Genomic DNA, 14399 nt, shown 5'->3' with positions numbered 1-14399 from the left:
ACTCAAAAGGTGCCTGAGTTCATGGTCAGAAGAGAAAGGAAATTTGATTAATTAAATAAGTACTTAATTAATCGCTAATAATTAAATAACTCCTCAATTTATTGATTAATCAAAAAAAATAAATAACGTTTTTGACAAAGGACTTGCTCACGACTGTGCCGAAATGTGAGCTTCCTAGCTCAAAGGATGGCTGAGATATCGCCCGGACAACCAAGAAAGAAAACAAGAAAGAAAACAAGTACACATACATTCAAAGTACACCGCCCCCATGCCAAATAATGAAATATCCTACAGCGCGGCATTGCCGGGGCGCCTCCGGCGCCCGGCAATACCGCAGTGCACCTCATAGAGGCTGCATTGGGAGGAAGAGGTGTTCGCTAATTGATTGATTAATTGTATAATTAAAATCAATAAAAGATTATCACAAAATATTTTCTTAATCAATTGGCTAATAGCATAACTAAACCAGTAGTGCTTCATCCCAAGACCTATCTTTTAGAAATTTTATTAAATGTCATTAATAAAAAATTAAATAATTAATTGATTAATCAATAAATAATTAATCAATTAATCAATAAATAATTAAGCAATTAAATGATTAATCAATAAATCAAAAATATCCTTGATAGCCACATCACTTGGTCACTCATGTCCAAATATTAGCTTCCCAGCTCAAAAGGTGCCTGAGATATTGGCCAAATGAGAAAGAAAATAAATAAATGATTAATAATGAAAATAAATAAATAATAATCATAAAAAAATTAAATTATTAATCAATTTGGTCAGAGAACACATAAACTACCACTATTTCATCAGAATCTGTAACGTAAAAAAAAAAAAAATTCTTGTCATTAATCGAATAATTAAATAATTAATCGATTAATTGATTAATTAATAAATCAAAAATAGCATTTGCAGCCAAATCACCTGGTCATTGGCATGTCCAAATATCAGCTTCCTAACTCAAAAGGTGCCTGAGTTAATGGTCAGAAGAGAAAGGAAATTTAATTAATTAAATAAGTACTTCATTAAACGCTAATAATTAAATAACTCCTCAATTAATTGATTAATCAAAAAACAAAAAATACCGTTTTTGACAAAGGACTTGCTCACTATTGTGCCGAAATTTCAGCTTCTTAGCTTGAAGGATGGCTGAGATATCGCCCGGACAACCAAGAAAACAAACAAACAAACAAACAAACAAACAAACAAGAAACCAGAGTGAAAACTGAGTACTCTCTTTCAGCGTGCGTCACTGCCGAGCCCCCTTTGGTGCCCGGCAATGACGATTTGCAATGCCTGGAGATGGCATAGGAAAGGAGCGGTGTACAACAAGAAACCAGAGTGAAAACTGAGTACCGTAAATTTCGGACCATTGAGCGCATCGTTATATAAGCCGCATCCCCTAATTTTTTTTTAAAACTGGAATTTAAACACACACAAGCCGCACTGGTTTATAAGCCGCAACCATTTATTAACCACAAAAAGTGAGAAACTCGACAGCCACAGAAACTTGTCAGACGCGCGCAAAGCACAAATTCAATCACGGTTGCCTTTTTTGTTTACAGTCCGATTGAGAGGTAGGTCAAAGGTCAGAGGGACCTCATCCATATTAATTATGTCCTGCGGAGCAATGACGTTCTCTGCTATTTTCTCCTGCGTGTAGTTCCGAAAGTTTGCGATTTTTTCTTCGAAGTCAGGAGGGAGTTGTTGACAGAGAGTCGTTCGTGCTCTGACAGAAAGACCTTTGCGTTTCATAAATCTGAAACACCATGACTGCCCGCCCTGAAATTCTTCTATTTTCTTTTCTGCAGCGATCGATCTTGCTTTGAGTCTAATCTGAACAGTAGAAACACCCCGACCATCCACTCTCTGTGTGTTAACCCAGTCTTCAAGTTCGTCTTCCAGTTCGGGCCATCGGCATTTCCTACCTCTGAAAGCCTTTGTTGACTTTTTGCAGCGAGAAAGTTCGCCCCTCTGCTTTCTCCAACGTCTGATCATGGATTCATTCACTCCAAGTTTATGAAAATTCCATAAACAAGCCGCATCGTTATTTTAGCCGCAGAGGTCAAAGTTGAGGGAAAAAGTTGCGGCTAATAGTCCGAATTTTACGGTACTCTCTCTCAGCGTGCGTCACTGCCGAGCCCCCTTTGGTGCCCGGCAATGACGATTTGCGATGCCTGGAGGTGGCATAGGAAAGGAGCGGTGTACAACAATTACAGATACATTCGAAGTACACCGCCCCATGCCAAATCATTAAATATGCTGCAGCGCGGCATTGCCGGGGCGCCTCCGGCGCCCGGCAATACCGTAGTGCAGCTCATTGAGGCTGCATTGGGAGGGAGAGGTGTACACTAATTGATTGATTAATTGTATAATTAAAATCAATAAAAGATTATTGCACACCGCTCCTTTCCTATGCCATCTCCAGGCATTGCAAATCGTCATTGCTGGGCACCGAAGGGGGCTCGGCAGTGACGCATGCTGAAAGAGAGTACTCAGTTTTCACTCTGGTTTCTTGTTTTGTTGTTTGTTTTCTTGTTGTACACCGCTCCTTTCCTATGCCATCTCCAGGCATTGCAAATCGTCATTGCCGGGCACCAAAGGGGGCTCGGCAGTGACGCACGCTGAAAGAGAGTACTCAGTTTTCACTCTGGTTGTTTGTTGTACACCGCTCCTTTCCTATGCCACCTCCAGGCATTGCAAATCGTCATTGCCGGGCACCGAAGGGGGCTCGGCAGTGACGCACGCTGAAAGAGAGTACTCGGTTTTCACTCTGGTTTCTTGTTTGTTTTCTTGGTTGTCCGGACGATATCTCAGCCATCCTTTGAGCTAGGAAGCTGAAATTTCGGCACAGTAGTGAGCAAGTCCTTTTTCAAATACGGTATTTTTTGTTTTTTGAATAATCAATTAATTGAGGAGTTATTTAATTATTAGCGTTTAATTAAGTACTTATTTAATTAATTAAATTTCATTTATCTTCTGACCATTATTAACTCAGGCACCTTTTGAGTTAGGAAGCTGATATTTGGACATGCCAATGACCAGGTGATTTGGCTGCAAAGGATATTTTTGATTTATTAATTAATCAATTAATCGATTAATTATTTAATTATTCGATTAATGACAAAAAAAATTTTTTTTTTTAAGTTACAGATTCTGATGAAATAGTGGTAGTTTATGTGTTCTCTGACCAAATTGATTAATAATTTAATTTTTTTATGATTATTATTTATTTATTTTCATTATTAATCATTTATTTATTTTCTTTCTCATTTGGCCAATATCTCAGGCACCTTTTGAGCTGGGAAGCTAATATTTGGACATGAGTGACCAAGTGATGTGGCTATCAAGGATATTTTTGATTTATTGATTAATCATTTCATCTATTAAGTATTTATTGATTAATCGATTAATTATTTATTGAGTAATCAATTAATTATTTAATTTTTTATAAATGACTTATTTAATTAAATTTCTAAAAGATACATCTTCGGATGAAGCACTAGTGGTTTAGTTATGCGATTAGCCAATTGATTATGAAAATATTTTGTGATAATCTTTTATTGATTTTAATTATACAATTAATCAATCAATTAGTGTACACCTCTCCCTCCCAATGCAGCCTCAATGAGCTGCACTGCGGTATTGCCGGGCGCCGGAGGCGCCCCGGCAATGCCGCGCTGCAGCATATTTAATTATTTGGCATGGGGCGGTGTACTTTGAATGTATGTGTACTTGTTGTACACCGCTCCTTTCCTATGCCATCTCCAGGCATTGCAAATCGTCATTGCCGGGCACCAAAGGGGGCTCGGCAGTGACGCACGCTGAAAGAGAGTACTCAGTTTTCACTCTGGTTTCTTGTTTGTTTGTTTTCTTGGTTGTCCGGGCGATATCTCAGCCATCCTTTGAGCTAGGAAGCTGAACTTTCGGCACAGTAGTGAGCAAGTCCTTTGTCAAATACGGTATTTTTTGTTTTTTGAATAATCAATTAATTGAGGAGTTATTTAATTATTAGCGTTTAATTAAGTACTTATTTAATTAATTAAATTTCATTTCTCTTCTGACCATTATTAACTCAGGCACCTTTTGAGTTAGGAAGCTGATATTTGGACATGCCAATGACCAGGTGATTTGGCTGCAAAGGATATTTTTGATTTATTAATTAATCAATTAATCGATTAATTATTTAATTATTCGATTAATGACAAAAATTTTTTTTTTTTTAAAGTTACAGATTCTGATGAAATAGTGGTAGTTTATGTGTTCTCTGACCAAATTGATTAATAATTTAATTTTTTTATGATTATTATTTATTTATTTTCATTATTAATCATTTATTTATTTTCTTTCTCATTTGGCCAATATCTCAGGCACCTTTTGAGCTGGGAAGCTAATATTTGGACATGAGTGACCAAGTGATGTGGCTATCAAGGATATTTTTGATTTATTGATTAATCATTTCATCTATTAAGTATTTATTGATTAATCGATTAATTATTTATTGAGTAATCAATTAATTATTTAATTTTTTATAAATGACTTCTTTAATTAAATTTCTAAAAGATACATCTTCGGATGAAGCACTACTGGTTTAGTTATGCGATTAGCCAATTGATTATGAAAATATTTTGTGATAATCTTTTATTGATTTTAATTATACAATTAATCAATCAATTAGTGTACACCTCTCCCTCCCAATGGAGCCTCAATGAGCTGTACTGCGGTATTGCCGGGCGCCAGAGGCGCCCCGGCAATGCCGCGCTGCAGCATATTTAATTATTTGGCATGGGGCGGTGTACTTTGAATGTATGTGTACTTGTTTGTTTTCTTTCTTGGTTGTCCGGACGATATCTCAGCCATCCTTTGAGCTAGGAAGCTGAAATTTCGGCACAGTAGTGAGCAAGTCCTTTGTCAAATACGTTATTTTTTGTTTTTTGAATAATCAATTAATTGAGGAGTTATTTAATTATTAGCGTTTAATTAAGTACTTATTTAATTAATTAAATTTCATTTCTCTTCTGACCATTATTAACTCAGGCAGCTTTTGAGTTAGGAAGCTGATATTTGGACATGCCAATGACCAGGTGATTTGGCTGCAAAGGATATTTTTGATTTATTAATTAATCAATTAATCGATTAATTATTTAATTATTCGATTAATGACAAAAAAAATTTTTTTTTTTAAGTTACAGATTCTGATGAAATAGTGGTAGTTTATGTGTTCTCTGACCAAATTGATTAATAATTTAATTTTTTTTATGATTATTATTTATTTATTTTCATTATTAATCATTTATTTATTTTCTTTCTCATTTGGCCAATATCTCAGGCACCTTTTGAGCTGGGAAGCTAATATTTGGACATGAGTGACCAAGTGATGTGGCTATCAAGGATATTTTTGATTTATTGATTAATCATTTCATCTATTAAGTATTTATTGATTAATCGATTAATTATTTATTGAGTAATCAATTAATTATTTAATTTTTTATAAATGACTTATTTAATTAAATTTCTAAAAGATACATCTTCGGATGAAGCACTACTGGTTTAGTTATGCGATTAGCCAATTGATTATGAAAATATTTTGTGATAATCTTTTATTGATTTTAATTATACAATTAATCAATCAATTAGTGTACACCTCTCCCTCCCAATGCAGCCTCAATGAGCTGCACTGCGGTATTGCCGGGCGCCGGAGGCGCCCCGGCAATGCCGCGCTGCAGCATATTTAATTATTTGGCATGGGGCGGTGTACTTTGAATGTATGTGTACTTGTTTGTTTTCTTTCTTGTTTTCTTTCTTGGTTGTCCGGACGATATCTCAGCCATCCTTTGAGCTAGGAAGCTGAAATTTCGGCACAAGAGTGAGCAAGTCCTTTCTCAAAAACGGTATTTTTTTTTTGATTAATCAATAAATTGAGGAGTTATTTAATTATTAGCGATTAATGAAGTACTTATTTAATTAATCAAATTTCCTTTCTCTTCTGACCATTAACTCAGGCACCTTTTGAGTTAGGAAGCTGATATTTGGACATGCCAATGACCAGGTGATTAGGCTGCAAAGGATATTTTTGATTTATTAATTAATCAATTAATCGATGAATTATTTAATTATTCGATTAATGACAAAAAATTTTTTTTTTTAAAGTTACAGATTCTGATGAAATAGTGGTAGTTTATGTGTTCTCTGACCAAATTGATTAATAATTTAATTTTTTTATGATTATTATTTATTTATTTCCATTATTAATCATTTATTTATTTTCTTTCTCATTTGGCCAATATCTCAGGCACCTTTTGAGCTGGGAAGCTAATATTTGGACATGAGTGAACAAGTGATGTGGCTATCAAGGATATTTTTGATTTATTGATTAATCATTTCATCTATTAATTATTTATTGATTAATCGATTAATTAATTAACCGGTCCGGTCGTGAGAGGACGCTGGCGTCACTTGCTCGCCGCTTCTCTGACTGGACCATTGTCCGTATCTTGCTTTCCTGTTGGTCGTGGCGGATTTTTGGCCATTGAGTCTGCCCTCTGCACGGTCCCGGCTCTGCTCTGCTGCTCCTGGCTTCACCTGCTCGGCTCCTTCGCTCTTTCCTCAGGCTCACTCTCGTGGGTTGTGCCCATTGTTTGCAGCGGCGGTGGTGGCGGTTTGCCGCCGTGATCTTGATTAGCGGCGGCGGTCGTTTGCCGCTGCATTTGCCACTTTGCCTCCTCAAACTTGGCCTCGTGCTCGTATCTTCGCTCCTGTCTGCCCTCTGCATGGTCCCGGCTCTGCTCCTGGCTTCACCTGCTCGGCTCCTTCGCTGTTTCCTCGGGCCCACTCCCATGGGTTGTGACGATTGTTTCGCCTCCTCACCCTTGGCCTCGTGCTCGTCCCTTCGCTCCTGCTGGCATGGCTCTGCGGTACTCTGCCGCAAGGCTTCTCCTGCTTAAAACCCGCTCCACCCCATCATGCATCTCTGCAATCAAATCGAATGGACTCCTGCGTCGACCCAGGTACATTCACCGTGGCTCCGGTCATAAGTTTGTTTATTTACAATCAGGTCACTCCATCCCCATCCTCTGGTCGGCTCAGCGCACTCCCACTCATCGTCCCAACACACCTGGTCACAACAACGCACAAAATCGCACCTCCTGTCTGCGAACCCTGGCCAAATCACCTGGATTCATACCCGCCGTACAAAACAACATCAAGCTCACCCTGTTCAATACCCGGTCCCTCAACAACAAATGCCTCATCCTGAACGACTACATCCTGGAAAATAAACTGGACTTTCTCTGTCTCACTGAGACCTGGCAACAACCACTGGACTACTACACGCTCAACCTCACCACACCCAATGGATATTCTTACATCAATAAACCATGCTCGGAGGGCCGAGGTGGTGGAATTGCCGTTATTCACCGACAAGACATCAAGACCAACCTCATCTCCATCTCCTCTGCTCCATCATTTGAACACCTGGCTTTTAAACTCTCTGGTCACACACAGTCAGTCATGGCTGTTGTCTACTGCCCTCCCAAACCACACCCATCATTCCTGTCTGACTTCTCCTACTTTCTGACCCAGCTATGTTCCCTCTCCCCCTCAATCCTCCTCCTTGGTGATTTCAATATCCACATCGACTCCACTGACTCCACGCTAACCACTGACTTCACTGATTTACTCACCTGCTTTAACCTCACTCAACATGTCAACTTTCCTACCCATAACCGTGGTCACATTTTGGACCTTGTCTGCTCTACTGGACTAATTTTGCACCATCTCTCTGGCTCCGACCTCACTCTCTCTGACCACCTCGCCATCACTCTGACCATCAACATCCCCACCCCAGCACCAAGGCATTATCGCACTATCAACTTCCGTAAGCTAAACGCTCTTTCACCTACCTCATTCTCATCGACCCTCTCTGAAAAAATGTCCACTTCTCCCTTCGTTGACCTCCACACCCCTTCTGACCTCACTGACTACTACAACCACACTCTCTCCTCCTGCCTTGACCAACTTGCACCTATAAAAACCAAAACAGTTTCTTTCACCCATTCTGCTCCCTGGTTTACCCCTGAACTCCGCCTGATGAAAACTCGTGCTCGCCAACTTGAAAGACTCCGCAATAAAACAGGTCTCACAGTTCACTCCCAGGCCTACAAGGACCACATACAACACTATAAAGATGCCCTCTCCCGCGCCCGCTCCGCCTACTACTCTCAAATTATCCACTCTGGCTCCGGAAACCCAAAAGCACTCTTCTCTACAATAAACAAACTCCTCAGCCCCCTGAACACCACCACCCAGTCATTCACAATAGACAACTGCATCTCCTTCCTTTCATTCTTCCAACGCAAAATTGAAAACATCAACAACAGCTTGACCACCACCGCACCCGCTCCCCCTCAAACCACCTGCCCCCCCTTATCCTGCCATCCCCTGTCTCAATTCTCCCCAGTCTCCCCTACTGACCTCTCTGAACTCCTCATCGGAATGAAAACTGCCACCTGCACTCTTGACCCCATCCCCTCCAACTTTGTCAAGGCCTCCCTTCCTGCTCTCTCTCCACTTATCATTGCAACAATAAACTCCTCCCTGTCTACAGGCATCGTCCCACCATCCCTCAAAATTGCTGCTGTTACCCCCATTCTGAAAAAACCTGGACTAAACCCTGACACCCTAAATAACTTCAGACCCATCTCCAACCTACCCTTTCTGTCAAAGGTTTTGGAACGCGCTGTAGCCACTCAACTCAAACATCACCTCTCTGCCAATAACCTGTATGAAACATTCCAATCCGGATTCCGCTCCAACCACAGTACTGAAACTGCTCTCCTCAAAATCACCAACGACCTTCTCCTCTCCTCTGACGCTGGCAACCTCAACATTCTCATCCTCCTCGACCTCAGCGCCGCCTTTGACACCATCGATCACACCATCCTCCTCACCCGACTTGAAACCACCTTTAGCATAACCGGCACTGCCCTCTCTTGGATTAAATCATACCTCTCTGACAGACGCCAGTTCATCTCCATCAATAACTGCAAATCCCCCACTGCTCCCCTCCCCCATGGTGTCCCCCAAGGTTCAGTTCTTGGCCCCCTCCTCTTCATCCTTTACCTGTCCCCCCTCGGTCACTTAATCCGCCGTCATGGTCTCCAATTCCACTGCTTCGCTGATGACATCCAGCTTTTCATCTCCACCAAGTCCATCTCCACCGCCACCCACTCTATCCTGACAAACTGCATCACTGAAATAAAATCCTGGCTTCAAATCAACTTCCTCAAACTTAACTGTGATAAATCTGAAATAATCATCATTGGCCCAAAAACGCTCACCAAGTCCACCCATAACTTTGCCCTCAACATCGACGGTTTCCCAGTATCCACCTCCCCTCACATCCCGAAACTTGGCATCATCTTTGACCAAACCCTCTCCTTCGACAAATACACTAAACAGATCACAAAGACAGCCTTCTTTCACCTGAAAAACATCGCCCGTCTCCGTCCATCCCTCTCCTCCGTGGCTGCAGAAACCCTCATCCACGCCTTCATCACTTCCCGTCTGGACTACTGCAATAGCCTCCTTTATGGTTCACCCTCAACAATCACCAATAAACTCCAATACATTCAGAACTCCGCTGCCCGTCTACTCACCCATTCCCGGACCCGTGACCACATCACCCCCGTCCTTTACAAGCTTCACTGGCTCCCCATCTCCCAGAGAATCCAGTACAAAATCCTCCTCTTGACCTACAAAGCCCTCCATAACCTGGCCCCATCCTACCTGGCTGACCTCCTCTCCAGACACACTCCCACCCGCAACCTCCGCTCTGCTGGTACCAACCTCCTGACCCCCCCCCCCCCATCCGGACCAAATTTAGATCCTGGGGGGACAGGGCCTTCTCCATCGCTGCTCCCACCCTCTGGAACTCGCTACCTCACACCATCAGAGACTCCTCCTCACTCACCACATTCAAACCATCACTCAAGACCCACCTGTTCAACACTGCATTCAACATTTAACCCACAGCATCTAACCCCTGACTATCTCCTCTCATTCTCCCTCCTTTGTGCTTTGAATATTTCCCTATTGATTCTTCTTTTTTTGCAATTGTTTTTATGTTTTGCAATGCATTATGTTTTGCACTCTGTCAAAGCGTCTTTGGGCTTCCTGAAAAGCGCTATATAAAATAAATGCATTATTATTATTATTATTAATTATTTATTGAGTAATCAATTAATTATTTAATTTTTTATAAATGACTTATTTAATTAAATTTCTAAAAGATACATCTTCGGATGAAGGCACTAGTGGTTTAGTTATGCGATTAGCCAATTGATTATGAAAATATTTTGTGATAATCTTTTATTGATTTTAATTATAGAATTAATCAATCAATTAGTGTACACCTCTCCCTCCCAATGCAGCCTCAATGAGCTGCGCTGCGGTATTGCCGGGCGCCGGAGGCGCCCCGGAAATGCCGCGCTGCAGCATATTTAATTATTCGGCATGGGGCGGTGTACTTTGAATGTATTTGTACTTGTCACAAAATATTTTCATAATCAATTGGCTAATCGCATAACTAAACCACTGGTGCTTCATCCGAAGATGTATCTTTTAGAAATTTAATTAAATAAGTCATTTATAAAAAATTAAATAATTTATTGATTACTCAATTAATAATTAATCGATTAATCAATAAATAATTAATAGATGAAATGATTAATCAATAAATCAAAAATATCCTTGATAGCCACATCACTTGGTCACTCATGTCCAAATATTAGCTTCCCAGCTCAAAAGGTGCCTGAGATATTGGCCAAATGAGAAAGAAAATAAAAACATGATTAATAATAAAAATAAATAAATAATAATCATAAAAAAATTAAATTATTAATCAATTTGGTCAGAGAACACATAAACTACCACTATTTCATCAGAATCTGTAACTTAAAAAAAAAGTTTTTTTTGTCATTTATCTAATAATTAAATAATTAATCGATTAATTGATTAATTAATAAATCAAAAATAGCCTTTGCAGCCAAATCACCTGGTCATTTGCATGTCCAAATAACAGCTTCCTCACTCAAAAGGTGCCTGAGTTAATGGTCAGAAGAGAAAGGAAATTTGATTAATTAAATAGGTACTTAATTAATCGCTAATAATTAAATAACTCCTCAATTTATTGATTGATCAAAAAAAAAAAAAAAACGTTTTTGACAAAGGACTTGCTCACTACTGTGCCAAAATTTCAGCTTCCTCGCTCAAAGGATGGCTGAGATATCGCCCGGACAAACAAGCAAGAAAACAAGAAAACAAACAAGAAACCAGAGTGAAAACTGAGTACTCTCTTTCAGCGTGCGTCACTGCCGAGCCCCCTTCGGTGCCCGGCAATGACGATTTGCAATGCCTGGAGATGGCATAGGAAAGGAGCGGTGTACAACAAACAAGGAAACAACCAGAGTGAAAACTGAGTACTCTCTTTCAGCGTGCGTCACTGCCGAGCCCCCTTCGGTGCCCAGCAATGACGATTTGCAATGCCTGGAGATGGCATAGGAAAGGAGCGGTGTACAACAACCAGAGTGAAAACTGAGTACTCTCTTTCAGCGTGCGTCACTGCCGAGCCCCCTTCGGTGCCCGGCAATGACGATTTGCAATGCCTGGAGATGGCAGAGGAAAGGAGCGGTGTACAACAAGTACACATACATTCAAAGTACACCGCCCCCATGCCAAATAATTAATATCCTACAGCGCGTCATTGCCGGGGCGCCTAGGGCGCCCGGCAATACCGCAGTGCAGCTCATTGAGGCTGCATTGGGAGGGAGAGGTATACACTAATTGATTGATTAATTTTATAATTAAAATCAATAAAAGATTATCACAAAATATTTTCATAATCAATTGGCTAATAGCATAACTAAACCACTAGTGCTTCATCCGAAGATGTCTTATAGAAATTTAATTAAATAAGTCATTTACAAAAAAATTAAATAATTAATTGATTACTCAATAAATAATTAATCGATTAATCAATAAATAATTAATAGATGAAATGATTAATCAATAAATCAAAAATATCCTTGATAGCCACATCACTTGGTCACTGTCATGTCCAAATATTAGCTTCCCAGCTCAAAAGGTGCCTGAGATATTGGCGAAATGAGAAAGAAAATTAATAAATGATTAATAATGAAAATAAATAAATAATAATCATTAAAAAATTAAATTATTAATCAATTCGGTCACAGAACACAGAAACCACCACCATTTCATCAGAATCTGTAACTGAATTTTTTTTATATATATTTTTAGTAATTAATCGAATAATTAAATAATTAATCGATTAATTGATTGATCAATAAATCAAAAATATCCTTGATAGCCACATCACTTGGTCACTCATGTCCAAATATTTGCTTCCGAGGTCAAAAGGTGCCTGAGATATTGGCCAAATGAGAAAGACAATAAATAAATGATTAATAATGAAAATAAATAAATAATAATCATAAAAAAATTAAATTATTAATCAATTTGGTCAGAGAACACATAAACTACCACTATTTCATCAGAATCTGTAACTTTAAAAAAAAAAAATTTTTTGTCATTAATCAAATAATTAAATGATTAATTGATTAATTAATAAATCAAAAATATCCTTTGCAGCCAAATCACTTGGTCATTGGCATGTCCAAATATCAGCTTCCTAACTCAAAAGGTGCCTGAGTTAATGGTTCGAAGAGAAAGGAAATTTAATTAATTAAATAAGTACTTAATTAATCGCTAATAATTAAATAACTCCTCAATTTATTGATTAATCAAAAAACAAAAAATACCGTTTTTGATAAAGGACTTGCTCACTACTGTGCCGAAAGTTCAGCTTCCTAGCTCAAAGGATGGCTGAGATATCGTCCGGACAAACAAACAAGAAAGAAAACAAGAAAACAAACAACCAGAGTGAAAACTGAGTACTCTCTTTCAGCGTGCGTCACTGCCGAGCCCCCTTCGGTGCCCAGCAATGACGATTTGCAATGCCTGGAGATGGCATAGGAAAGGAGCGGTGTACAACAAGAAAACAACCAGAGTGAAAACTGAGTACTCTCTTTCAGCGTGCGTCACTGCCGAGCCCCCTTCTGTGCCCGGCAGTGACGATTTGCAATTCCTGGAGATGGCATAGGAAAGCAGCGGTGTACAACAACGAGAGTGAAAACTGAGTACTCCCTTTCAGCGTGCGTCACTGCCGAGCCCCCTTTGGTTCCCAGCAATGACGATTTGCAATTCCTGGAGATGGCATAGGAAAGGTGCGGTCTACAATATAAAGTTCACTGTGATGTGGAGAAGCTTGTTTACAGATGATCACGTGCCCCACGATGACATTATAAGACATCAGTGTACTTTATACATGACATTTTTATAAGGATATAATTATTTTACAAAGGAAAACATTCTAAAATTTTCATAAACTTCTCAGAATATTTACCGAGTCACATCAGGTCTGTGGATGAAGACAAACAGTGTCTATCGTGGTCATAAAATGCGAATGCAAAATCAACTGCTTTTTCAATCTCCGTTTTCAGAGAGTTGTGATGTGGAAAAGTGTCAAAAGAAGTGCACAGAGTGGAACCCCTGCCTGAACGGTGGAACCTGTTCCTGTGACGCTACCTGCACCGCCATCTGCAATTGTGGCTCAGCCTTCAACGGCAGCAAATGTGAACTGGGAGGAGATATTGTCGCTGCTGTGCTCCGTCAAGGTAAGGTTATGGGCTTGGATCACGGTCGGGATTTGGCATTTTTATCCCTTGGTTGATATGAAAAATGAAGGTATGCAAAAGGAATAAGAGAGATATAGTTCACAAGAAAGAAGTGAAATTAATTAATTTGGTAAAGTTATTTGTCCCAAAGTAATTGGAATATTGATTGTAAATAAACTTGATTGTGTATTTTCAGTGGTTCTTGTCTCCTTATCTAAGATTTTATTTTTCACCACAATGAGTCAAACTTTTAATTAAACAAGTACAAATACATTCAAAGTACACCGCCCCATGCCAAATAATTAAATATGCTGCAGCGCGGCATTGCCGGGGCGCCTCGGGCACCCGGCAATACCGCAGTGCAGCTCATTGAGGCTGCATTGGGAGGGAGAGATGTACACTAATTGATTGATTAATTGTATAATTAAAATCAATAAAAGATTATCACAAAATATTTTCATAATCAATTGGCTAATCGCATAACTAAACCACTGGTGCTTCATCCGAAGATGTATCTTTTAGAAATTTAATTAAATAAGTCATTTATAAAAAATTAAATAATTAATTGATTACTCAATAAATAATTAATCGATTAATCAATAAATAATTAATAGATGAAATGATTAATCAATAAATCAAAAATAT

The 14399-nt window shown here is 39.2% G+C and overlaps 2 protein-coding genes across 3 annotated transcripts in view; both read left to right on the top strand.

Moving 5' to 3' along the window:
- LOC137425804 (fibronectin-like) overlaps positions 1-14399 on the top strand; it is a 1588206-nt gene that overhangs the window by 1238785 nt on the left and 335022 nt on the right. The gene's annotated exons all lie outside the window — the stretch shown is intronic.
- LOC137424482 (uncharacterized) overlaps positions 1-14399 on the top strand; it is an 84883-nt gene that overhangs the window by 16167 nt on the left and 54317 nt on the right. The window contains exon 2 of one of the 2 annotated variants that reach the window (XM_078775511.1): positions 13581-13754. Coding sequence is in view for 1 of the 2 variants with exons in the window: in XM_078775512.1 (XP_078631638.1) it covers positions 13505-13754 (250 nt within the window). In the remaining variant the exon portion in view is untranslated. Of the gene's footprint in view, positions 1-12937; positions 13755-14399 lie in introns of those variants that run through there. The other variant, XM_078775512.1, reaches the window with a different exon arrangement.

Source organism: Myxine glutinosa, chromosome 4, assembly GCF_964187855.1.
Source record: "Myxine glutinosa chromosome 4, kmMyxGlut1.1, whole genome shotgun sequence".
Taxonomy (NCBI): Eukaryota; Metazoa; Chordata; class Myxini; order Myxiniformes; family Myxinidae; genus Myxine; species Myxine glutinosa.
The sequence above is the reverse complement of the archived record's forward strand: the minus strand, read 5'-3'. Positions and strand labels throughout refer to the sequence as shown.